Source organism: Bos indicus x Bos taurus, chromosome 11 (assembly GCF_003369695.1).
Source record: "Bos indicus x Bos taurus breed Angus x Brahman F1 hybrid chromosome 11, Bos_hybrid_MaternalHap_v2.0, whole genome shotgun sequence".
NCBI lineage: Eukaryota > Metazoa > Chordata > Mammalia > Artiodactyla > Bovidae > Bos > Bos indicus x Bos taurus.
This window is the reverse complement of record NC_040086.1, coordinates 50,028,958-50,053,898: the sequence shown is the minus strand read 5'-3', so window position 1 is coordinate 50,053,898 and position 24,941 is coordinate 50,028,958. Positions and strand designations below refer to the sequence as shown.

Genomic DNA, 24,941 nt, shown 5'->3' with positions numbered 1-24,941 from the left:
GGAATGGAATTGCTGAGTCATATGGTAGCTCTATATTTAATCATTTGAGGAATCTTAATACTGTTTTTCATAGTGGTTGTGCCAATTTACATTTCTACCAGCAGTGCACAAGTATTCTTTTTTTCTCCATATCTTTTCTCCACTGCTTATTTTTTGTCTTTCTGTTACTAGCCATTCTAACAGGTATGAGGTGATATTTCATTGTGGTTTTCATTTTAATTTCCCAGTGGCTAGTGATGTTGAGTATATTTTCAGGTATCTTTACCTGTTGGATATCTGTTACATCTTTTTTGGAGAAATGTTTATTCAGATCCTCTGCCCACTTTTAATCAGGTTATTTGTTTTTCTGCTATTGAATTATATGAGTTCTGGATATTAGCCCCTTATCAGATATATAATTTGCAAACATTTTCTCCCATTAAATAGACTGACTTTTTCTTTTGTTGATGGTTTCCTTTGCTGTGCAGAAGCTTTTTAGTTAGATTCTCATTTGTTATTTTACTTTTTTTCCTTTGCTTTCAGTGTCAAATCCAAAATATCATTGCCAAGACCCTTCTCAAAGAGCTTAATACCTATGTTTTCTTTTAGGAGTTTTAAAGTTTTGGGTCTTATATTCAGATCTTTAGTCCATTTTGAGTTATTTGTGTGTGTGATTCAATTTCGTTACTTTGTTTTTGCCTGTGGCTGTCCAATTTTCCCGACACCATTTATTGAGGAGACTGTCCTTTCTGCATAATATATTCTTGACTCTTTTGTTGTAAATTAATTGACCATATATGTGTGGGTTTATTTCTGCTCCATTAATCTATGTGTCTGTTTTTGTGCCAATACCATACTGTTTTGATGACTATAACTTTGGAACATAGTCTGAAATCAAGGGGTTGATCCCTCTATCTTTGTTTTTCTTTCTCAAAATTGTTTTGTCTATTCAGGGTATTTTGTGATTCCACACAAATTTTAGGATTGTTTGTTGTATTTGTGTGAAAAAAAATGCCATTGGAATTTTGATAAGGATCATACTGAATCTGTAGATTGTTTTAGGTGGTATAAACATCTTAACAATATTAATTCTTCCAATCCATGGGCATCAAATATCTTTTCATTTTTATAAATTTTCTATTGCCTTCAATCCATATGACCATCTGACATGATACGTATATGCTTATATGTTTATGTAACTGATAAGTATATTTATAGATGCATGCATACATTGAAGTGCATGTTTAAATAAGTTACATTAAAGGGATATGTAATCAAATATAATAGGAGACTACTGGGTAAGAAGTTTCTAGGTCACAAGAATAAAAATTAGCTATTTGTAACTTTACAATGATTGGCCCTCAGGAATAAATTACAGGGATTGCAATACTGCATTTGATGGTATGTGAGAAAAGGACATGAAAGTAATAAACAATGCCTGGTCTACTACTAGAAATCTTCATAAGTAGAGTCATTTAAAAAAGCATAAAGTTGACTTGATTGACAACATAGCTACCAGAAAATCTGAGTAAAGAAATTTTTACTATTTCAAGTTTGCCTTTTATCATATGTCTTAACTTCTTTCCCCCTAATTTTCATAGTCCAAATTTGACTCCTTGGATCCAGAACTTCTAAATAGTCAAGTTTCTAAATATGCCAAATTTGTGACTCAACTGGAAAAAGGCTTGCCACCCAACAGTGTTGTGCCCCAGCTAAAAAGTAAGGTGGAAAAAATGAAAGAAAAGGTAAGCTTGGATGAAATTATCTCAGAAACTCCAGGTCAGTCATTTATACTTGAGGCTAATGAGACCAAAGCTAGGAATTCTTCCCTGTTTAAGTTACCTTTGCAGAGAGAAGAAGCAACAGACAAATTCAGTTACTGCAGAGGCACAAACTGCATCCTTTTCCTTAGCTGGGCAAATCATGCAACTGAGTAGTATGAGAATTCTAGTTGTTTCTCATCCTCACTAGCACTTGTTATCTATCAATAAGGAGTTCTTTTAAAATTTGGTTTGCTTTGTTTTCAATTTTAACTATTCTAATAATGTGTAGTAATATCTCATAATGGTGATTTACACTTTTCTAATGATTAGTGATGTTGAGCATTTTTGCCCATGTCTATTTGCCATTCATTCACCTTCTTTGCTGAAAGGTCTGTCTGGCTATTAGCTCAATTTTTAATTGGCTTGTTTGTTATTAGTGAATTTTAAGACTTTTTTATACAGTCTGATATAAATCATTTTTCAAATATGTAACTTGAAAATGTTTTTCCCAGTGACTTTAGTCCCTAAATAGTGACTTTCACAGAACAACAGGCTTAAATTTGAATAAAATCCTATTAATATATTTTTTTCTTTTACATATTACTTTTTTAGTTAGTATCTGACAACTTTTTGCCAAACCTAAAGATCATGCAAATTTTCTCTTGTATTTCCTTCTGGAAGTTTTATAGTTTTGCTTTTTTTAAATTAAGGTATATGATTTATTCTGAGTTATTTACATTTTGCATGTAGATATTCAGTTGATCCAGCACCATTATTTGAAAGGAGTATTCTTTCTCCACTGATTGTCTTTGCATCTTTGTGAAAAATCAGCTAACTATATTTTTTAGTCTATTGCTAAATACTTTATTCTATTTTGTTGCTCTGTAAGTCTGTTCTTTCACCAGTACCACACCGTGTTGATAACTGTAGCTGGAAAATCTTAAAATCGGGTAGTGTAAGTTCTTCATTGTTCTTCTTTTCACAATTTTGTCAATTCTAATTCCTTTACCTTTCCATATAAATGTTAAAATTAGCTTATCAATATGTACAACAAATTGCTTGGATTTTGGGGGAGACTGTGTTAAGTCAATAGATCATTTTGAGGAGAACTGACATCTTCACAAGATAGAATTTTCTAATCTCCTACCAGCCTATCCCTTCATTTAGTTAGGTCTTATATTTCTTTTCATTAATGTTTTGTAATTTTCAGCATACAGACTATACACATACTTTGTTAGATTTAAAACTATTCTTTTATGTTATCTTAAATGATACTGCTTTTAATTTCAAATTCCAATTGTTCATTTCTGGTAGGTAGGAATACTGTTGACCTTTGTATATTGGTCTTATATCCTGTAATCTTGCTAAATTTGCTTTTTAATTTTAGCTTTTGTACATTATTCAGAATTATAAACATAGAAAATTCCTTCAGCTGTGAATTGAGACAATTTTATTTCTTCATTTATAATCTGTGTGTCTTCTCTTTCTTTTTCTTGCCTTCTTGCACTGGGCAGGATATTCTATACAATATTGAATAGGAGTGATGAGAGAAAACATCCTTGTCCTGTGCCTGATCTTAAAGGAGAAACGTTCAATCTCTTTTTAAGTATGATGTTAGTCAAACATTTTTATGGATGCCCTATATTAAGATAACAAAGTTTCCTAGTTTTCTGAGAGGCTTCATTTATTTTTTATAAGATTTCTTGTTCTAAAGACTGAATTGTCTGAAATTAATATAATTATATATTAATTTGTATATATAGTATAGCTTTCTTTTGCACGATATGCACGATATGACTTTCTCCATCTTTTTATTTTTAATTTTTCTGTCTTTATATTTAAAGTGGATTTTTGAACAGTGCATAATTGGTTCCCGATTTTTTATACAATCTGATTTTTTAAGTCTTTTAACTAACATGTTTAGACCATTCACATTTAAAGCATTATTGATGTGATTACACATTATTGATGTGTAAATCATATGTGATGTGATTAAAAGTGCTGTCACGCTGTTTTTTTAATTTGTTTGTTTGTTTTTTTCCCCTCTCTTGAATTAATTGTATATGTTTTTTTATTCCATTTTATCTTCTCCATGGAATTATTGTTCACACCTGTTCTAAGCAATTTTTAGATTTTCAGTTAATCCAAATCAACCTTCAAACAATATTATACTGCTTAATGTAGAGTATAAAGATTTTATGATACCATATTCCCCATTCCTCCCTCTCATCTTTTTTATTAATGTTGTCATGTATTTTACTTTTATATGTAGTATAAACACAACATGTTGCTATTTTTGTTTTATATAGTTACATTTTAAGGAGTAAAAATGGGAAATAAAATGAAATTTATTTTACATATATTCCATTTTCAATATTCTTCATTTCTTTGTAGAGATCTAAATTTCTGACTCATAGCATTCATGCTGCCTGAAGAACTTCCTTTAATATTTCTTATTGAGTAGGTATGCTAGCAATGAGCTCCCCAAATTTTTGTCCTTATCCTTTATTTTAAAATGATATTTTCACTGGCATATAATTCTGAGTCGGCAGATTTTGTGTTTTCTTCCAGCAATGTAAAAGTATTTTCTTACTATCTTTTTACTTGCATGTTTCTGACCACACCATAAGATAGGCTTTCTTAGGGTTCTTCCAATCTTCTCTGTGAAACCCTCTATGTATTTGTTGCCCCTGAGACTTCACACTCTCATGCTACCCTACACTCACTCTTAGCAATTTATTTTTAAAATTCAGCTACATCTTCTAACTGGCTTAAATGGCAACCCAAGGTATCTCTCCTAGGTAAACAAATTCTCAGAAACTTCTTTCTGTGGAGAAAACTATGGATACCAGTGTCTCTCTAAATTTTGAGTTAGCTGGTTTTGCTGCAACCTCACTTTTCTGATGGATTCAATACAAGTCATTAATTTGCAGTTTGTCCAGATTTTTCATTGTTTACATACATCAGAGGTGTTCTTTCCAGCTTTTTACATTTCCAAATTGGACTGTATTTTTAGGATAAAAAGAATGGTGCCTCAGAGAGTGTGTGTTTTCCAGCTTCCAGTTATCATTGACCTGAGGAACCCAACTCTGAAGCCTAGACATTGGGCAGCTATTGAACAAACTGTTGATGCCACCCTAGTGGACCTTGAAGTTCCATTAACCTTGGAGAAGCTCGCTGAGTTACATGTTTTTGACTTTGGCCAAGAAATTCAGGACATTTCTGGACAGGCTTCTGGAGAAGCTGCCTTAGAAACAATCCTTAAAAAGGTAAACCTGAAAAATGTGTATTCTGAAGGTCCTGAGATATAAAGGTTTTCATATTCAGTGGGAAGATTACAAACTTTGTTTTTCAACATGGCAAGTTCCACCGTCTCATTATCAGTTATCTTTCTGCTGATTCTTTACATTTATTATCATTATTATTGTTATCACCGCTATACATATCTTCTTTCTGCTTAGCTTATACTCCAATAGGAACTTGATGGCAACACATTTGCATGCTTTGAATAAAGAACCATACAACAAGGAAGATCTTTTACGACAAAATATATTATCTTTCAAAGTACATATTAGAGAAGACTAACTCTATGAAGTGCTTCAAAAGCACATTGAGAGGATTTCTCTCCGTAGGATGTTTAACCTCCTTACTCTAAAAATACACATCTACCAAGGATCTATGTAAAAAGACTTTTTTCCTTTTAATTAAGGAATAAAATGGGAAGGAATACACATTAAAGTATTACAAGTTTTCATATGTATTAATGCTCTGCAATAAAATTAAGCAAATTAGTACCACCTAATGGAGAAGAGGATTTTAAGAATTTTAAGGCAATTAGGAGATTAGGATAATTATGGAGTTTTCCATTATTTCATTCCATATTCATTTATCAACCTAATAAATGAACTGAGATATACTAAGACTTGATCAATCTCCTAGGTGGAAGATTCTTGGAAAACAACTGAATTTGTTGTCCTGCCTCACCGTGATTCCAAAGATGTGTTTATCCTGGGTGGCACAGATGATATACAGGTGGGTAAACTGGATTATCGAAACTTATGGTGAAGGTTCTTGCCAGACCTAGTCCTAAATATCCTATGGGAGATTATAATGAAGGACTGAAATATGAAAGTTGTTAGGGAGAAATCTAATTGAGAAGGCAAAATATGAATATGAATATTTGTTTAGTCATCAAGTCGTGTCCAACTCTTTTGAGACCCCATGGACAGTAGTCTGCCAGGCGCCTCTGTCCATGGGATTCCCCAGCAAGAATACTGGAGTGGGTTATCATTTCCATCTCCAGGGGATCTTACCAACCTAGGGATCAAACCCACATCTCTTGTGTTGGCAGGCAGGCTCTCTACCACTGAGCCACCAGGACATGAATGCTTGTACATGAAATACTTATCAAAGCAATAGATATGACATAAAGAATTTTTTCCTTTTAATCAAAGCATGAGATAGAAAGGAATACACATTAAAGTATCACAAGTTTTCATATGCATTAATGCTCTTCAATAAAATTAAGCAAATTAGTGTCATCTAATAAAGGGGATGACAGAGGATGAGATGGCTGGATGGCATCACCAACTCGATGGACATGAGTTTGAGTAGACTCCGGGAGCTGGTGATGGACAGGGAGGCCCAGCATGCTGCCATACATGGGGTCGCAAAGAGTCAGACACAACTGAGCGATTAGACCAAACTGAACTGAATGGAGAAGAGGATTTTAAGAATTTAAAAGGCAATTAGGAGGCGATTAGGGTAATTATGGAGTTTCCATTACTTCATTCTATATTCATTTATCAACTATACATATATATATGAGTTAAAAGTCTTGTAGTCAGTAACTGCTGGAGAATTTGGAATAGCAAAGAGATCAGTTGTAGCTGAAGTGATCAGAGAATCCTTGCTAGACCAGCCAAGACATTCTAGACCTTAAAAATATGTAGGTTTGATATTAATAGTTGAGAATAGAAGGCACTTCAAACCATTTAAATAAGGCAAAGAAGCATGAATAAGCATTTCAGGTTTATAGCACACTAAGAAGCTAAATTCACTTGAAATTTTTGAGATTAGCAGTAGATGGTCATGCTCTATTAACAGCAAAAGAAGATAAATCTGACCCATGTGTTTGGAATATTCTTAGTGACAATATCCAAAGGCATATTTGTTTAGCACAGGAATATGGGGATTATGACTCAATTTAAAAAACAAATCCCACACAGGGAACTATATTCAATATTGTGTGATAAGTCATAATATAAAAGAATGTTAAAAAGTATATATATATATATATGTATAACTGAATCACTTTGCTATATAGCTAACATTAACACAACACTGTAAATCAGTCATACTTCAACAAAATATTTTTTTAAAGCAAAGACCCATTCTCTTAGTGTGTCCCCAAACTAGAATTGGAGATGAAATGTCTTTGCCAGGTGTAGTTTGGAAGAGCAAGACCAGACAGCATTCTGGGTGGTGAAGGGGAGAGCAGACCCAAGATGGAAATCAGTCAGTATGAGACCAGGTAATAACAGGTGATGGGGCTTCTGCTCTGAAGAAGTTTGTAATTTAAATAGAACAATGAAAATTCTTTAGATTAGAAGACACGTTTTTTAAAATGTACATGTTCTGCAAGGGTTGCTGTGGCATATGGAGAAGGAGTAGGGGAAGGAGGTAGATGAAAACTTGTCTATAAACATCCAGAGCTTGACATGAATGAGCTCACTTTTCCTCTTCCTCAAGATAATTGAGGGAGAATGATGTTTCATTGGATAAAGCAGGCAGCTACTTTTTCAAGTTTTGAGCACTTTGAGAAATAAAGTGGTGTAAAGTACCAGATAACTTGTAGGGGGAGATTGAAGAAAAGGGCTGAGCTAAACAGAAATGTGTGCCATTAATAAATGACAGAAATAGCCATGATTTGACAATCAGAAGTTCCATGGTGACGCTGAAGAAAACATCATAATGGGTTGTAAATCCTGGTGAAGGGAAGAAGGAGAGGAAGTGGTTAGGTGGGAAATAATGGGTGGGACTAAGCTTTTAATTCAGAAAGTTGGCTTTTAAGTGGTTTGGGATTAACACATACACACTGGGTGTGTGTGTGCTAAGTCACTTCAGTCACGTCGGACTCTGTGCAACACTATGGACCCAGGGATCGAAGCCACATCTCTTGTGTCTAACTTGCAATGGCAGGCAGGTTCTTTATCACTAGCACCACCTGGAAAGTCCCAGCATATACACACTGCTGCTGCTGCTGCTGCTAAGTCGCTTCAGTCGTGTCCGACTCTGTGCGACCCCATAGACGGCAGATCACCAGGCTCCCCCGTCCCTGGGATTCTCCAGGCAAGAACACTGGAGTGGGTTGCCATTTCCTTCTCCAATGCGTGAAAGTGAAAAGTGAAAGTGAAGTTGCTCAGTCGTGTCAGACTCTTAGCAACCCCATGGACTGCAGCCCACCAGGTTCCTCCGTCCATGGGATTTTCCAGGCAAGAGTACTGGAGTGGGGTGCCATTGCCTTCTCCACATATACACACTACTATATATAAAATAGATCAAATACATAAAAACAAAAATTTAAAATCTCAAAATGGATTAAAGATCTAAACGTAAGACCAGAAACTATAAAACTCCTAGAGGAGAACATAGGCAAAACACTCTCCGACATACATCACAGCAGGATCCTCTATGACCCACCTCCCAGAATATTGGAAATAAAATCAAAAATAAACAAATGGGACCTAATTAACCTTAAAAGCTTCTGCACATCAAAGGAAACTATTAGCAAGGTGAAAAGACAGCCTTCAGGATGGGAGAAAATAATAGCAAATGAAGCAACTGACAAACAACTAATCTCAAAAATATACAAGCAACTCCTACAGCTCAACTCCAGAAAAATAAATGACCCAATCAAAAAATGGGCCAAAGAACTAAATAGACATTTCTCCAAAGAAGACATACAGATGGCTAACAAACACATGAAAAGATGCTCAACATCACTCATTATCAGAGAAATGCAAATCAAAACCACTATGAGGTACCATTTCACACCAGTCAGAATGGCTGCGATCCAAAAGTCTACAAATAATAAATGCTGGAGAGGGTGTGGAGAAAAGGGAACCCTCTTACACTGTTGGTGGGAATGCAAACTAGTACAGCCACTATGGAGAACAGTGTGGAGATTCCTTAAAAAACTGGAAATAGAACTGCCTTATGATCCAGCAATCCCACTGCTGGGCATACACACTGAGGAAACCAGAAGGGAAAGAGACACGTGTACCCCAATGTTCATCGCAGCACTGTTTATAATAGCCAGGACATGGAAGCAGCCTAGATGTCCATCAGCAGATGAATGGATAAGAAGGCTGTGGTACATATACACAATGGAGTATTACTCAGCCATTAAAAAGAATACATTTGAATCAGTTCTAATGAGGTGGATGAAACTGGAGCCTATTATACAGAGTGAAGTAAGCCAGAAGGAAAAACATAAATACAGTATACTAACGCATATATATGGAATTTAGAAAGATGGTAACAATAACCCGGTGTACGAGACAGCAAAAGAGACACTGATGTATAGAACAGTCTTATGGACTCTGTGGGAGAGGGAGAGGGTGGGAAGATTTGGGAGAATGACATTGAAACATGTAAAATATCATGTAAGAAACGAGATGCCAGTCCAGGTTCGATGCACGATACTGGATGCTTGGGGCTAGTGCACTGGGACGACCCAGAGGGATGGTAGGGGAGGGAGGAGGGAGGAGGGTTCAGGATGGGAAATACATGTATACCTGTGGCGGATTCATTTTGATATTTGGCAAAACTAATACAATTATGTAAAGTTTAAAAATAAAATTAAATTTAAAAAAAATAAAAATAAAATAGATCATCAACAAGGACCCTACTGTATAGCACAGGGAACTCTACTTAATATTCTGTATAACCTAGATGGGAAAGAATCTGAAAAGGAATGGATATATGTATGTGTGTAATTGAATCACTTTGCTGTACACCTGAAACTAATACAATGTTGTAAATCCAACAGAAATTTCTATTTCAATATAAAATAAAAATTTTAAGGTAAAGATAAAAATAAATAAATAGATTCTCAGAGTTAAATATCTGTAATTATCTTTGAGAGCACTAACATACGATGTTGCACATACTTTCTTCACCCTTCCTGAAAGGTCCTTCTTGATGACAGCACCATCAACATTGCAACCATTGCCTCATCACGTTACGTTGGCCCACTGAAAGCTCGAGTAGATGAATGGCAGAAACAGCTTGCTTTGTTTAATCAAACACTGGTGAGTAAGGGTAATTTCAATTCACGGACTCAGAGAATTGGAAAGTCACAGGACCTTAGAAGTCATTTGTTCACTTAGGGTTAGGCAGTATAAAGTTTAGATGTAAGATTCAATACTGACATTTTATTATTCTCAGAATATAAGGAGAATGCAAATACCTTGAGCTCTTCTTTATAAGACTGTACCATCAATAATTAGTTATTATTGCTGTGAAACAAAATACACAAACGTTAGTCATATAAAACAAGATACATTTATTATCCCACAGCTTCTGTGGGTAAGGAGTTCATGGCTTAACTGGGTCTTATGTTTAAGGGTCTCACAAGGGTTCAGTCAAGATGTGGGCCAGGACTGGGTTCCCATCAGGGGTTCAACTAAGGGAAGATGCTGACAGATATCATTTCCTTGCAATTCCAGGACCAGGGGCTTCAGTTTCTCACTGGCTGTCAGTCAGAGGCCATCCTCAGCTCCTCCATGTTGCTCAATTTTTTTCCATGGACTTCCTCAACAAGATGACTTGTTTCATCAGTAAAGCAGGGAAGAGAAAGTCTCTAGGCAAGATGGAGGCTACAGCCTCGTGTATTTACACCTAATTGTGTACATCCTATTACCTTTACCATATTCTCCATAACTAGAAGCAAGTCGCAGGCGGCACCCACACTCAGGGGGAGAGGATCACACAAGGGCATGAAGCCCTGGTCCTGGGGCCACCTTAAGGGTCTTATCACAGCAAGCTCATATTTACTGGACTAATACTGTTCCTCGAAGTCTCCGTGGTGCCCTTCCTTTCATACACACTTCCTTTTTATTTTACTGTACCTCAGATTATCCCATAATAAAACAAAGAGCCCACTTATTCTGGTCTAATTTTTTTCCCATCCAATGTCTTTCTTTGACTTCAGTTTTTTCTGTTGAATTAATTGTGTTGGGGTTCCTCTATGTTCTGGGGCTTCCCTATATCTCAGACAGTAAAGAATCTGCCTGCAATGCAGGAGGCAGATCCTTTGATCCCTGAGTCAGGAAGATCCCCTGGAGAAGGAAATGCCAACCCATTCCAGTATTTTGTCCTGGAGAATTCCATGGACAGAGGAGGCTGGTGGGCTACAGTCTAGGGGATCACGAAGAGTCAGACATGCCTGGGTGACACTTCCCTATATGTTCTAATATGAAAAGTTATCTATGACTTAATACAGGCACTAAGTAGGAAAAGACAATTTGTCTCATCTTTATTTCATAGAGACCTTTTTCAGGAATCCATCCTCTTCAATGTACACCTTATAATCCGATCCCTGAGTAATAGGGACCCTCCAGAGAATTAACTGCATAGAAAGTATGAACCTGAAATAAACCAGGGAGTGGTTGGGATATTAGGGATTTGGCATAGCCCCCAAATCTAGAGTGAGGTGAGAGATGCTCTTTTACGGATCTCAGGGTTATGGCAAGAGGCACAGTGGAAAGGTGAGGTCTACAGACTTTAGATCTGACCCTGCACTTGTGGTTTCTTTGATTAACAGTGATCATCTCTAAGAGGAGAGACAGTATACGGTTTTCTTATTCTTCCCAGTCTTATGTCTTTGCCACATGTTCTGTTATAAGCAGGTTTTACTCTTTTAATTGAAAATGAATTATATTTCTTCTTTAAAAGGAGGGAGAGGGAAGAATATAGACATCACTGAGGCAAAGAATCTTTTTTATATATTTGGAAACAGTCACTAAACAGCTTCCCAACCCTTCAGACTCCTTGAACCATCTTGTTTCCCCCTAGAATGTCTCCTCTGGGCATTTTAATCCTCTTTATTTGGGTCCATTCTGGTTACCACACGGTAGTAGACTCATTATAACTCTACTCATACCAAAAAATGAGTTGGAATTAGGCTGAGATGAGTCTTGGATATTTTAAAGAGGTTTTATTTCAAAGGAGCTGTGAGGACATAAAGAATGAACTTATCATTATGGGGGTGGGGGCCAGGGGAGGGATAGATTGGGAGTTTGGGTTGACATGCACACACTACCGAATTTAAAATAGATAACCAACAAGGACCTACTACACAGCATAGGAAACTTATTTCAATATTCTGTAATAACCTTGATGGGAAAATAATTTGAAAAAGAATTGATGCTTCTGTTGGTTTAACTCAGTCACTTTGCCGTATACCATATCATTGCCAATCAACTATGCTCCAATATAAAATAAAAAAAAATTTTTAATGAAAAATTAAGGCCTGTGAGACACCGCCAAAATGTAAAAAATACAGTGAATCCTCATGTAGTTATTTTTAACATAGCTGTGTATTTTCAACTTTGGGTTAAAACATTTGATAATGTCCTTATTTTTCTCCTAGGAAGAATGGCTGAACTGCCAGAGAAACTGGCTCTACCTAGAGAGTATTTTTAATGCTCCAGATATTCAAAGGCAGTTGCCTGCAGAGGCCAAGATGTTCCTTCAAGTGGACAAGTCATGGAAGGAAATCATGAGGAAGGTTAACCGGCTGCCTAACGCTCTCCGAGCAGCTACTCAACCAGGTAGAAAAGAAACACACAAAAAGACTTTACAATCATCCACAGCATTCATCACCTGTAAGATTCTAATAATATGTGGTACATTCAACCCTTGATCTAGTCAGCACTGATGACCGGGAATATTTGTAGTACCTTTGACACTCTTGCTAAGCAATGTGAATTGAACACCTGTCATTTTATTACTATTAATGTATTGTCATCATTATCCTTCAGCTCAGTTGATAGTTTCGGCACACAAGCATCTACTTCTTTTGCAGTGTGTAGCATTGGGGAATGTTTCCCCATACAGTATCACTGATGCTTCCATCTCACAATTTAGGTTACAAAACGTACATTTCCATTCAGTTGACCCATTCTTACAGACTTCTAACCATACAAATTTCCACACTTTAAGTAATTCATTATAACCACTTACGAATAATGCCACTAAAGTAATTCTAATCTCAGGGTTGAAATGTGTTTTATTTATTTTTTAGTTGACTTTTATTGGAGTATAGTTGATTTTTAATATTGTGTTAGTTTCAGGTATACAGCAAAGTGAATCAGTTATACATATACATATATTCACTCTTTTTAAAATTCTTTTCCCATATAGGTCATTATAAAGTATTGAATAGAGTCCCCAGTGTTTTACAGTTGAAATGTGTTTTAATAAGTTCTGTTTCTAGGGATGTAGAATCAAAATCTTTCGGGGTACACATACTGAGTGATTGAACTTTATGTTTTCTATTAAAGCCTCAGCTCAACAACTTGTTGTTCTGTAAATGGCAGCACATGGTCTGTCATGGTGATAATCCCAGAGAGCTTCCTTCAGGCAGAAGCAGCTGCTGGGCTGTGGTCTCTGCCCAAAGACTCTTACAGAAATAGACAGGGAAAACTCTATGGGATGATAGAATTGAAAACCTTAAAACTTTGGGGCTTCCAGCAGCTCCCCATAATCCTTGGTTCCTAGTCCCCTTTCAGCCACAACTGTTATCACCCCAGTCTATGTTTCTGCCATCACATCTGCCTCTCTACCTCTTATAAAGACCCTGTGATTACACTGGGCCCACCGCATGATCCATGATAATCTCCCCATCCTGTGATCCATAGTGTAATCACATCTGCCAGGTGCCTTTTCCCATAAAAACTAACAAATTCTCAAGTTCTGGGGATTAAAACATGGATATCTCTGAAAGACCTTTTATCTTGTCTAGCACCCCCCACTAAATGTGCATATTCAAACCTCTTGCTGCAATAATATTAACGTGTCTTATTGCAGAGTGCTGCCCCAGTCCCAACTTGACTTTTGTTGTATAACTTTTGGAATTTAAAAAAAAGATTTCAAAAATACATTTAGTCCCAGGGATTTCAGATACAGAAGTGTGGAGAGAGATATATATATGATTTCTCTGGTGGCTCAGATGGTAAAGAATCCACCTGCAATGCAGGAGACCTGGATTCAATCCCTGGGTCAGGGAGATCTCCTGGAGAAGGGAATGGCAATCCACTCCAGTATTCTTGCCTGGAGAATCCCACAGACAGAGGAGCCTGGCGAGCTACAGTCCATCAAGTCACAAAGAGTCAAATACGACTAAGCGACTTACACTCTCATATATACATATATATATATATATATATAATTTCAGATGATGATAAAGCTGTGAAGAAAAATTAAGTAGGGTAATGTGGCAAGTGGAGAAAGCAGTGGCAACCCACTCCAGTACTCTTGCCTGGAAAATCCCATGGACAGAGGAGCCTGGTAGGCTGCAGTCCATGGGGTCACGAAGAGTCAGACATGACTGAGTGACTTCATTTTCACTTTTCACTTTCATGCATTGGAGAAGGAAATGGCAACCCACTCCAGTGTTCTTGCCTGGAGAATCCCAGGGATGGCAGAGCCTGGTGGGCTGCCATCTGTGGGGTCACACAGAGTTGGACACAACTGAAGCAACTTAGCAGCAGCAGCAGCAATGTGGCAAAAGAATAGCCAGGGGCTGCTGTGTATGTGTGTGTGTTGAAAGGATATTTTGATAAAGTGACTACTTTTGAGTAGAAATCTGCAAGAATGAAGGAATGAAATATGTTTGTGGATATAAGGGAGTATTGCTAACATCAGAGAGAACAAAGGTAGAGACCCTGCAGTAAAAGCACGCTTAGCGTGTACTCCTGTAAGGAAGGAAGCCAGAACAGGGTGGAGAGCAGCACACAGGAGAGGGCTTAGGAGTGAGACCAGAGAGGTAAGTGTGCTTGGGTAATGAGTTGGAGATTGGATTGGGAGCTTCTCTGGTGGCTCAGAGGTTAAAGTGTCTGCCTGCAATGCAGGAGACCTGGGTTCAGTCCCTGGGTCAGGAAGATTCCCTGGAGAAGGAAATGGCAACCCACTCCAGTATTCTTGCCTGGAGAATCCCATGGACAGAGGAGCCTGGTGGGCTACAGTCCATGGGGTCACAAAGAGTCAGACACGACTGAGCGACTTCACTTTCACTTTCACTTTCTTTTCACTGATCACATAGAGCCTTGGAGACCATGGAAAAGACTGGATTTGATTCTTGAACAGGTATGGAAGTCAGGTAGTGTGACAGGCACCAAAACATCAATGTCAAGTGAGACATGAATCTTGCTTCTTAAGGTGCTACTGTTTAGTGATGAAGAAATAGGGTGCGATTGCCACAATTTCAGCATCTAAAGAGGGCAGAAGAAATAGAAGACATGAGTAAGGAAGTGACAAAGAAAATGTAGCATTTAGAGAATGGCTTTGTTTGGAGGGTCAAGAGGAGGCAGTTGTTTGGCTTTAGTTTGTGCACCCCTAATCCCCAAAAGTGGATGATGCCAGATAAAAAGGTTTCAAATTAAATGCTTGTTCTTCAGTGGCAGATATTAAAATTAATGTCATCATTAAGGGATAGACTTGGAGCTTGGAGTTGGTAGACGCAAAGTATTACACTTAGAATGGATAAACAACAAGGTCCTAATGTATAGCATAGGGAACTATACTCAGTATCCTGGGGTAAGCCATAATGGAAAAGAAGATAAAGAAAGGAATGTATATATGTGTATAACTGAGTGATTTTGCTATACAGCAGAGATTATCACAACATTCTAAGTCAACTATACTTCAATTAAAAAATAGAATAAGATAGATGCTAAAAAAAATACTTAACATTCTTAACCAACCTTCCCAAATTTTATTAGACCATTCTTTTACCAAATAAAACCAAAGCTTTTAAAAAAGTTAATATCATATTTAAAATTATATTCTCTATTTATTTCAACAAGACTTTACCAATACCTTTTTTTCAATGAACAGGGCTTCTGGAGACTTTTCAAAATAATAATGCATTACTTGATCAAATTCAGAAGTGTCTAGAGGCATATTTAGAATCAAAAAGAGTTATCTTTCCAAGGTAAGTTTATAAGGCTACCAACAACATTTTTAGTAGTTGAGTTTCCATGAATTTGTGAAGATACACTTTAAAACAAACCATAACCTCAAAACATCAGGGGACCAAAAAGGGAAGCAGGAAATATATTTCATAATAGCAATGTAGCTCATCTTGTCAAGGATAAAGATACAGTGTTTGGTTTAAATGGGTAGGCGCTGGAAGAACTTTTGATCACAGCACCATTTCACTGCTGGGTGTGTATGTGTGCACCTGCATGAGTGCATGTGTCCACGGATGTATCTGTAAAAAGTTAGAGACCTTTGTTGCCTGAGCTGATTTCTTTAGGCTAATTGATGGCCTAAGAGGGTCACTGTAGAAGTCATCTAAAAGGTCATTTCACAAATTCCAAATGAAATTTTTTACTCATCCATTCATTCTAGAAACATACCAAATGTTTTGCTCAGTGTTAAAGATATAAGAAGAAAAGGCCAGATCCCTGCTCTAATGGCGCTCGTGGTTAGCACGTGGACAGTCATGTAAATAAACCGTTTCAGTGCAATTATATACGAACAGACTATGACTACCTGATGATCACAAGAGCTCCAGACTTCATTCACTGGGGCACATTGTACCGTAACATAGACAATATCACAAAATGTTCATCTTCTGTGGATTTTTCCTGTTAGCTATAAAAGAAATGGCTGGTAAGTTCTGTCCAAGTCAGCCAGTGTTACATGCTTATGTTGGTTATTTGGTTAAGAGGGTTTGTTGCTGGGTACCACTCCAGGGTATGTATATACACGAGACATCCAAGATCTGGAAGATTTGATTGAGTTCAACAGATTCAGGCAACACAGGAAAAGATAGAGGAATAGGTTTGAGATGTGCCTTTTATTTCACTCTTAAAGCAGTGGCTCCCAGCTTGGGTCTCCCCAGTGTAGAGAAAATCTGTACACTACTTCTGATATTTAAAGAAACCTGGACACAAATTTACCTGTGATAATGCTGAACACCAAAAGCATCAGCTTTTGTTTTTTCCTTTTGTTTAGAATTATGTCAACTAGGCCTGCAGTGTTTATTAGGTCAAGAGGCTCTGTGCACCATTGATTTCACTTTCCAAGCCTTAAGAAAGACATGTTATGAACCATATGAATTAGTTCCTGGGGCCACAAGTTAGGTCCTGGGGACACAAGAGGAATGCAGCATGGTTCCTGCTTTGTCAGGGTTCATAGTCCAATCTTGACAGTTGTCTGTTTCATTAGTTGAAAAGGGAGATGAATTATTCTGTATCTGGTAGGACTGATAGAGTGCAACCCCAAAACATCTTTATTTCTAAGGACTACCTCTGCATTCCCTACAAGGGGCTAGTTTCTTCCTGCTCAGAATCTTAAGCAGACCCCATGAATTTTCTGGCCATTCTCAGATAATAATGCCAAAAAATCTCTTGTTGTCTTAACCCACTAAACAATCTGTAATCATCGAAATTCTGAAATTCTTTCAAAGTGAAAACATCTCCCTTCTCTGGCCCAGATCTGTTGCAAAGCTGAAGCCTTTAGTGATGATAAGGATGTATAATGGTCAACCCTCCCTACTTTCTATTAGGTTTCTGGGATCTCCAGGTTTGGGGCAGGGAAGGGAGGAGAGGTAGTACAGCAGGAGAAATCTGAGTTGGATGGTACCCAACTGGCCCCCTCTCTCACATGGGGCCTTCCATGAGCTCATGAGATGCCTCCAGTCCTGAGGGATCTCTCATAGGCAGTTTCCTCCATAGGAGTAAAGTGTCTTCTCCAGCCAGACCCTCATCCCTCTCTCTCATCCCTCAGCATCCAGGTATGCCCCTTCTCCAGGTTTTTTTTTTTTTTTTTCCATAGAATATCTTCATGCCTTCAAATGGCCCTGTTGGGCATCTAAGAAAATCCCTTGCCAGCTCACATCAGCACAGCCCACATGTGTGTAGTCACAGAATCAAATAAGTTTCCAGCAACCACACATTCATTTAGTCAACAAATTATGTATTGAATACCAGGTATATATGAGGTACAAGGCTGAATTCCAGGGAAAACAAATAATATACCTTCACTTTAGGAGCTCAAAGCCAAGTAACAGACATGTGACCAAATCAGTATCATAGCAAGTGCTAGCATTTTTACAAATTTTATGAAAAATCTCTACCTTTTATGTACCAGGCACTAACTCCAGACGCTTGAGATGCAGCCACACTAATCTTTATAATAATCATATTTAGAGATGTGTGGCTTCCCCAGAAACCTAAAACCAATAGGTCCAGGAAATCAGTGGATGGGGAAGAGATGTGGGCAAGGGATTCATCTATCATGCCTATATAAGGTTTTGCTTCAATTTCAAGTTACATTTTAAGTATATTCTTTAATCTAGATTTTACTTCTTGTCAAATGATGAGCTCTTGGAGATTTTGGCCCAGACACGAAATCCCCAAGCTGTGCAGCCTCACTTAAGGAAATGCTTCGACTCCATTTCAAAGCTTGAATTTGCTCTCCTGCCTCCTACTGAGGGAAAAATTCCTGGAATGGATGCAGAGCCAGAAAAGGTTTACACTAATGATATTTTAGCGATGCTATCACCAGAGGGAGAAAGGGTAAGGTATTCTTGTTAATAATTCTTTATGGGTAAACTTTGTTACTCTTCCAGGGTTGGAGAATGGAGATTTTATTCATCAGCATGCTAAGCATTCACAAAGTGCTACATGCCCTGGTCTTGGGCTGGCTCAACAATTTCAAAAATAACCATGATTAAATTCTTGCCCTCAAAGAATTCAAAGTCCAGCAGAGACATAGTCAAACAACTGAAAAGTCCCATACTAAATGTAATAACAGAGGTGTGTGCTCTGTTCTTGGAAACAGGGTGGAAAGAACTGGAGCCAAGTCTTAACTCTCCACAAGGAGCAAAGGAGTAGCCTAGATAAGAGCTGGTTCTACTGCCTGGTCACCTGGATTCCACTCCCAATCTTTAATCTCAGCTATAAAATGAGGATTAGTAATAGTGCCCAATTAATGAGTTGCTGGGGATTTTTCAGGTGTTCCTGTATGTACATTACTTTAGAATAGTACCAAGCGGGTGCTATGAAGTATTAGTTGTCACTGTTTGACTGCAGTGTCTCCTAGGCTCTGCACAGTACCTGGAATACAGTAGGCATCAACCAAGTGAATGCACTAGCAGACTATGGGGAACCAAGTGACATCACAGAGGAGAATCACACACAGACAGACACACACACAGAGGCAGCCAAGGAAGATGGAGAGCAGACAAGTCACTCAGGGAAATGCCAAGGATTTTAATCCAGTTAGAACACAGTAGTATATCTATGGGATCAGTAAGAACCCATAGGCATTTTACTTGTACTATACAGACACCCCTATGTTCATAGCAGCATTGTTTACAATAGCCAAGACATGGATGCAAACTAAGTGCCCACCAACAGATGGATAGTTAAGAAGATGTGAATATATATGTATATATATCGTTGTTGTTGTTCAGTTGCCAAGTCCAGTCCAACTCTTTGTGACCCCATGGACTGCAGCACATCAGGCCTCCCAGTTCCTCAACATCTCCTAGAGTTTGCCCAAGTTCATGTCCATTGCATCAGTAATGCCATTCAGAGTAATGGGATATTACTCATCCATAAAAAAGTATAAAACTTTACCATTTGCAACAATATACGTGGACCTGGAGGGTTTTATGCCAAGGGAAATAAACAAAGACAAATATTGTATATTTTCCCTTAATAGGGGATCTAAAAAATAATACAAACTAGTAAATATAACAAAACAGAAACAGATTCACATATATAGAAAACAAATTAGTTACTAGTGGGAAGAGTCAAGGAGGGTAGGGTATTATAGGGGTAGGGGATTAAGAGATACACACTACTAATACCACATATAAAATAAATAACAAGGAAATATTGTACAGCACAGGGCAGTATAACCATTAAAGTAATAACTTTAAATGAAGTAGAATCTATAAAAATATTGAATCATTATGTTGTATTCCTGAAACTTATAGAATATTGTAAATCAAGTAGACCTCAATAAATTTTTTTACTTGACCTAAATTGATTCTCTGGCAAAAGACTTTGCTCATCACTAGTGCAGATTAAAGAGGAAAGACCCCTAAATCTGCCAGGATTTAGGGAAGACAGGACATGTAAAGCGAGGGTAGAAGAAGTGAGCAGATTCTGGAGCCCAGATAAGCAAGGCAGTCAACCCACTCCAGTACTCTTGCCTGGAAAATCCCATGGACGGAGGAACCTGGTAGGCTGCAGTCCATGGGATCAAGAAGAGTCGGACACTACTGAGCGACTTCACTTTCACTTTTCACTTTCATGCATTGGAGAAGGAAATGGCAACCCACTCCAGTGTTCTTGCCTGGAGAATCCCAGGGATGGTGGAGCCTGGTGGGCTGCTGTCTACGGGGTCACACAGAGTCGGACACAACTGAAGCGACTTAGCAACAGCAGCAGTAGCAGCAGCAGCAGGTCATTGAAAGTCCAAGAAATAAATGTGAAAAGGACTGAAAAGTGTCAATTGGAGTGAACAATTGGGAGAACACTGGTTACTTTAGGGGCTTCCCAGGTGGCTCAGTGGTAAAGAATCCACCTGCCAATGCAGGAGACGCAGGTTTGATCCCTGGATTGGGAAGATACCCTGGAGTAGGAAATAGCAACCCACTCCAGTATGCTTGCCTAGAAAATTCCATGGACAGAGAAGTCTGGCAGGCTGCAGTCTGCTTGGATCCGAAGAGTCAGACACTACTGAGCACGCACCCACCTGATCACCTTAATAACCTGACCAGGTTTAGAGGAATGGTTGGAGCCAAAAATCATATGGCAGCAGGTAGGCAAAGAAAGTGGAGGAATTCGTTTAGCACACATAAACTCTTCTTTGGGCTTTCCTGGTAGATCAGACAGTAAAAAATCTGCCTGCAATGCAGACCATATTCCATCCCTGGGTCAGGAAGATCCCCTGGATGAGGGCATGGCAAGCCACTCCAGTATTCTTACCTGGAGAATTCCAAAGACAGAGGAGCCTTGTGGGTAAGATACAACTGAGCAAAGAGTTGGACACAACTGAGTGACACACATATACACACACACACACGGCTTCTCTTTCCACACAACTGAGTCACACACACACACACGGCTCCTCTTTCCACACAACTGAGTCACACACACACACACACACACACACACACACGGCTCCTCTTTCCACATAACTGAGTCACATACACACACACACACAGCTCCTCTTTCCAAGAGGTGGCCCCAAAGGGAAGCCGTGAAATAACCCACTAAGTATAGGTGGGTAGCGGAGAAGGCAATGGCACCCCACTCCAGTACTCTTGCCTGAAAAATTCCATGGATGGAGAAGCTTGGTAGGCCGCAGTCCCATGGGATCGCGAAGAGTCGGACACGACTGAGCAACTTCACTTTCACTTTTCACTTTCATGCATTGGAGGAGGAAATGGCAACCCACTCCAGTGTTCTTGCCTGGAGAATCCCAGGGACGGGGGAGCCTGGTGAGCTGCGGTCTATGGGGTCGCACGGAGTCAGACACAACTGAAGTGACTTAGCAGCAGCAGCAGAGGTGGGTAGGTACTTCCCTAGAGGTTCCTTAGCTAACACTCCATGCTCCCAATGCAGGGGGCCTGAGTTTGATCGCTGGTCAGGGAACTAGATCCCACGTGCCACAACTAAAAATTCTGCATGAGGCATAGCCAAACAGTTTTTTTTTTTTTTTAAGTAGAAGTGGGTAAAGTGAGAGTGGAATATCAATAGAAAGTTTCAGTGTCTGTGGCCACGCTGCCGTGTTTACCGAGCTCAGGATTCTGTTAGGGATGTATGGAGGATGTTATCACCTCTCTGATTACCTCCCAGGTGAGCCTGGGGAAAGGCCTAAAGGCCCGAGGCAACGTGGAGGAGTGGCTGGGCAAAGTGGAGGAAGCCATGTTCACGTCTCTGCGCCGCCTGTGCAAAGCCGCCATCGCGGACTATCTGGGGAAACAGAGAACAGTGTGGGTGGTCGCAGGCCACCCTTCTCAGGTAACAGGCTCCTTTCAGTCTCCGCCGCTGCATCTTACTCGGCTGAGAGGAAGCCCACACTGAAGGAGGGTGTTTCCCTGCAGGTGATCCTGACCGTTTCTCAAATCATGTGGTGCCGCGATTTGACGGAGTGTTTGGAAAAAGAAGAGGGGAATCACTTAGAGGCCCTGGAAGATTTTGAAAAAGTGAACTTTGAGGTGAGATTACGGGCAGGTCAATATCAGACGTATCGCTGGGCAAGATGGTCCCAGTGGCTCTTATGGGCGTGGTTGATACAAGTTCATTACTTCGGAAATTGTAAGGCTCTTCTCCTAAGGATAAAACAGTGACAGGTTACTAAAATCTTTCTGCATCTTTCTAATATCGACGAGAGAAGTCATAAACATTACTTAACTAAATGATTAGCCTCCGTTTTGTAAATCATAGAAATCATGAAGTGTCATTACATCATTATGTCACATAAAAAAATGTTTCTGAAGGCCTGTAATCTGTATTTTAATCAAGGATCACAGAATGAATTGTAAAAGGCTCTATTTCAACTATGTATGAAATAAATATATATTAATTAATAAAACTGAATGGCTTTTAACTGTTTAAAAAAAATTTGTAAGGCTCTGAGATGACATCCAAAGATTTGGGGTGCTCACAAAAACTCTCTGTTCAAGTTTTCTCAGCAATACTCCCTTGATGTTTGCATAGTATTTATGTGTGTGGTCAGTCGCATAGTCGTGTCTGACTCCTTGTGAACCCATGGACTGCAGCTGTCCAGGCTCCTCTGTCCATGGGGATTCTCCAGGCAAGAATACCAGAGTGGGTTGCCATGCCCTCCTCCAGGTGATCTTCCCAACCCAGGGATCAAACCCAGGTGTCCCACATTGCCATATTTATATGAATACTTTTAACAATAGAAGGAAAAAAAGAAATTCAAAAGGAAAAATGTCAGGATTATCAGGGTTTGCCACCTTTAAGGAGAAATGGTATACTGGATCCTGATGTCTCTCCCAGAAGTTGATTTGATCCAGGAAAACCACAGGATTTGTGCCATTTCTGTTCTTCAGCCCAACACATGCTTTTCTACTGTTTTATAGAACCCTTAGGCAATGATAAGTAAAGCCATAAGATTGAATTAATTAAATAGCATTCTACACAAATTTTTGAGCTATCCTTAAAAATTGCAGCTTACAGCAGGGCCAGATCTTCAACTCCAAATTCAATTCTACTTCCAAGCAATGTTGCATTTTTAAAGACTCACCCTTAGGGGAATTTTCTGGTGCTCCAGTGGTTAGGACTCTGCTCTTGCACTGCAGAGGGCACGGATTTGATTCCTGGTTGGGGAACTGAGATCCTGCATTCTGCATGGCATGGCCAAAATAATTTTTTTTAGAAAATCACGCTTAAAACAGAAAAAGGAGGAAACAGCTTCCTTGAAATAAAACTCTCTTAGAAGGTTCTCAATAGAATTTCACCTCAGAGAGCTCCAGAGAGAAGACACTAAGGAAAGTCCCACTGATCTCTTTACAGAGGTGACCCTTGATCAGGATGAGCCTGAGTGAAAATTCAGCCAGTCAAGGTTTTCAGAGTCACTGCCCTTCTTTGAAAAAGATTTAATGACTTAACATGAATGCTTTTGGTTAATCAGCCATTGGCTTGGTTAAAATGCCTGAGTTTTATGAATATCCAAAAATAAAAGAACCTAGCCCTATAAATGAGAAGCACTACCTTAATCACATTTAATTTTTGAGAATAGTCTTCTCTGGAGACATCATCACAGGATGGTTAAGAGCTTTCCTCAAGGCAAATGTCTACCTGAGTCTCATTTTTGCCACTTTATTGACTGTGACGGCCACCAGTTTACTTACCCTCTCTGACCTTCAGTTTCCTCTCATGTGAAATGGGGGTAAATCTAGTATGTATTTCATAGAAGTCTTATTGGAATCAAAAAAGTTAAATTGTTGTAGTATTTGGTCACAGAATTACAGATTTTTATGAAATTTGGAATTGCCATTTGTCAAAACTGTTTAATTTTTTAAATATTAATAAATTTGTCATCTTTATTTTATTTTATGTTATATTTTCTTGGCCATGCCACATGACATATGGGATCTTAGTTCCCCAACCGGGGATTGAACCTGTGCCCCTTGCATTGGAATCCCAGAATGTTAAACACTGGACCTTCAGGGAAGTCCTAAAACTATCTAATTTTATAGATACTTAGTTATATAGATAATTCTGGCAAATATATATTCCAAACCTAGTAGTAAAAAGATATACATGTAAACTGATTTTTGAAAATTAATGATCATATTTTTTTTCATTTGTAGAGATTAAATGCCCTGGCTGCAATAGTCCGAGGCATCCTTCCTAAATTACACAGAAACATCATAACTGCCTTAATTACTATTGATGTACATGCAAGAGACATAGTCACTGAACTTGTTCAAGCCAAGGTAATTGTTTCATTCAAATAAAATCATATGTTTCTTTCTAAAATGAATGCATCTACCAAGTGTATCATTGTCATCACTTCTGCAGGTGCAGGTAGTTGACTCCTTTGACTGGCAGAGACAGCTGCGCTATTACTGGGATGTAGACCTGGACAATTGTGTGGCGAGGATGGCGCTCTCTCAGTACACCTATGGCTATGAGTATTTAGGTGCATGCCCAAGATTAGTTATTACTCCTCTCACGGTAAGTTACTGACCGTTAGGTTCATGACTGTTTTTTTTCCCCATCATAATAGTTCTGAAACATTTCTAAGATTAAACCTTGAAAGAATTTGCTGTGAATACATCTTCATATTGCAGAGATTTATTTACTCTATTTGATCATGTGCCTGAATTTTTTAGTATGTTTCAGTTGCTGTAGAACCTTTCATGAGTGAAGCAAGTCAGAAAGAGAAAAACAAATATTACATATTAATGAA

At 38.5% G+C, this 24,941-nt stretch overlaps 1 protein-coding gene across 1 annotated transcript in view; it reads left to right on the top strand.

Annotated features, from left to right (window-relative positions):
- DNAH6 (dynein axonemal heavy chain 6) overlaps positions 1-24,941 on the top strand; it is a 283,738-nt gene that overhangs the window by 82,364 nt on the left and 176,433 nt on the right. The window contains exons 18-28 of the mRNA XM_027555566.1: positions 1,581-1,724; positions 4,799-5,011; positions 5,682-5,774; positions 9,938-10,057; positions 12,400-12,580; positions 15,867-15,963; positions 18,337-18,556; positions 21,854-22,018; positions 22,102-22,215; positions 24,340-24,465; positions 24,551-24,706. Of these exons, the coding sequence (XP_027411367.1) occupies positions 1,581-1,724; positions 4,799-5,011; positions 5,682-5,774; positions 9,938-10,057; positions 12,400-12,580; positions 15,867-15,963; positions 18,337-18,556; positions 21,854-22,018; positions 22,102-22,215; positions 24,340-24,465; positions 24,551-24,706 (1,629 nt within the window). The remainder of the gene's footprint in view (positions 1-1,580; positions 1,725-4,798; positions 5,012-5,681; positions 5,775-9,937; positions 10,058-12,399; positions 12,581-15,866; positions 15,964-18,336; positions 18,557-21,853; positions 22,019-22,101; positions 22,216-24,339; positions 24,466-24,550; positions 24,707-24,941) is intronic.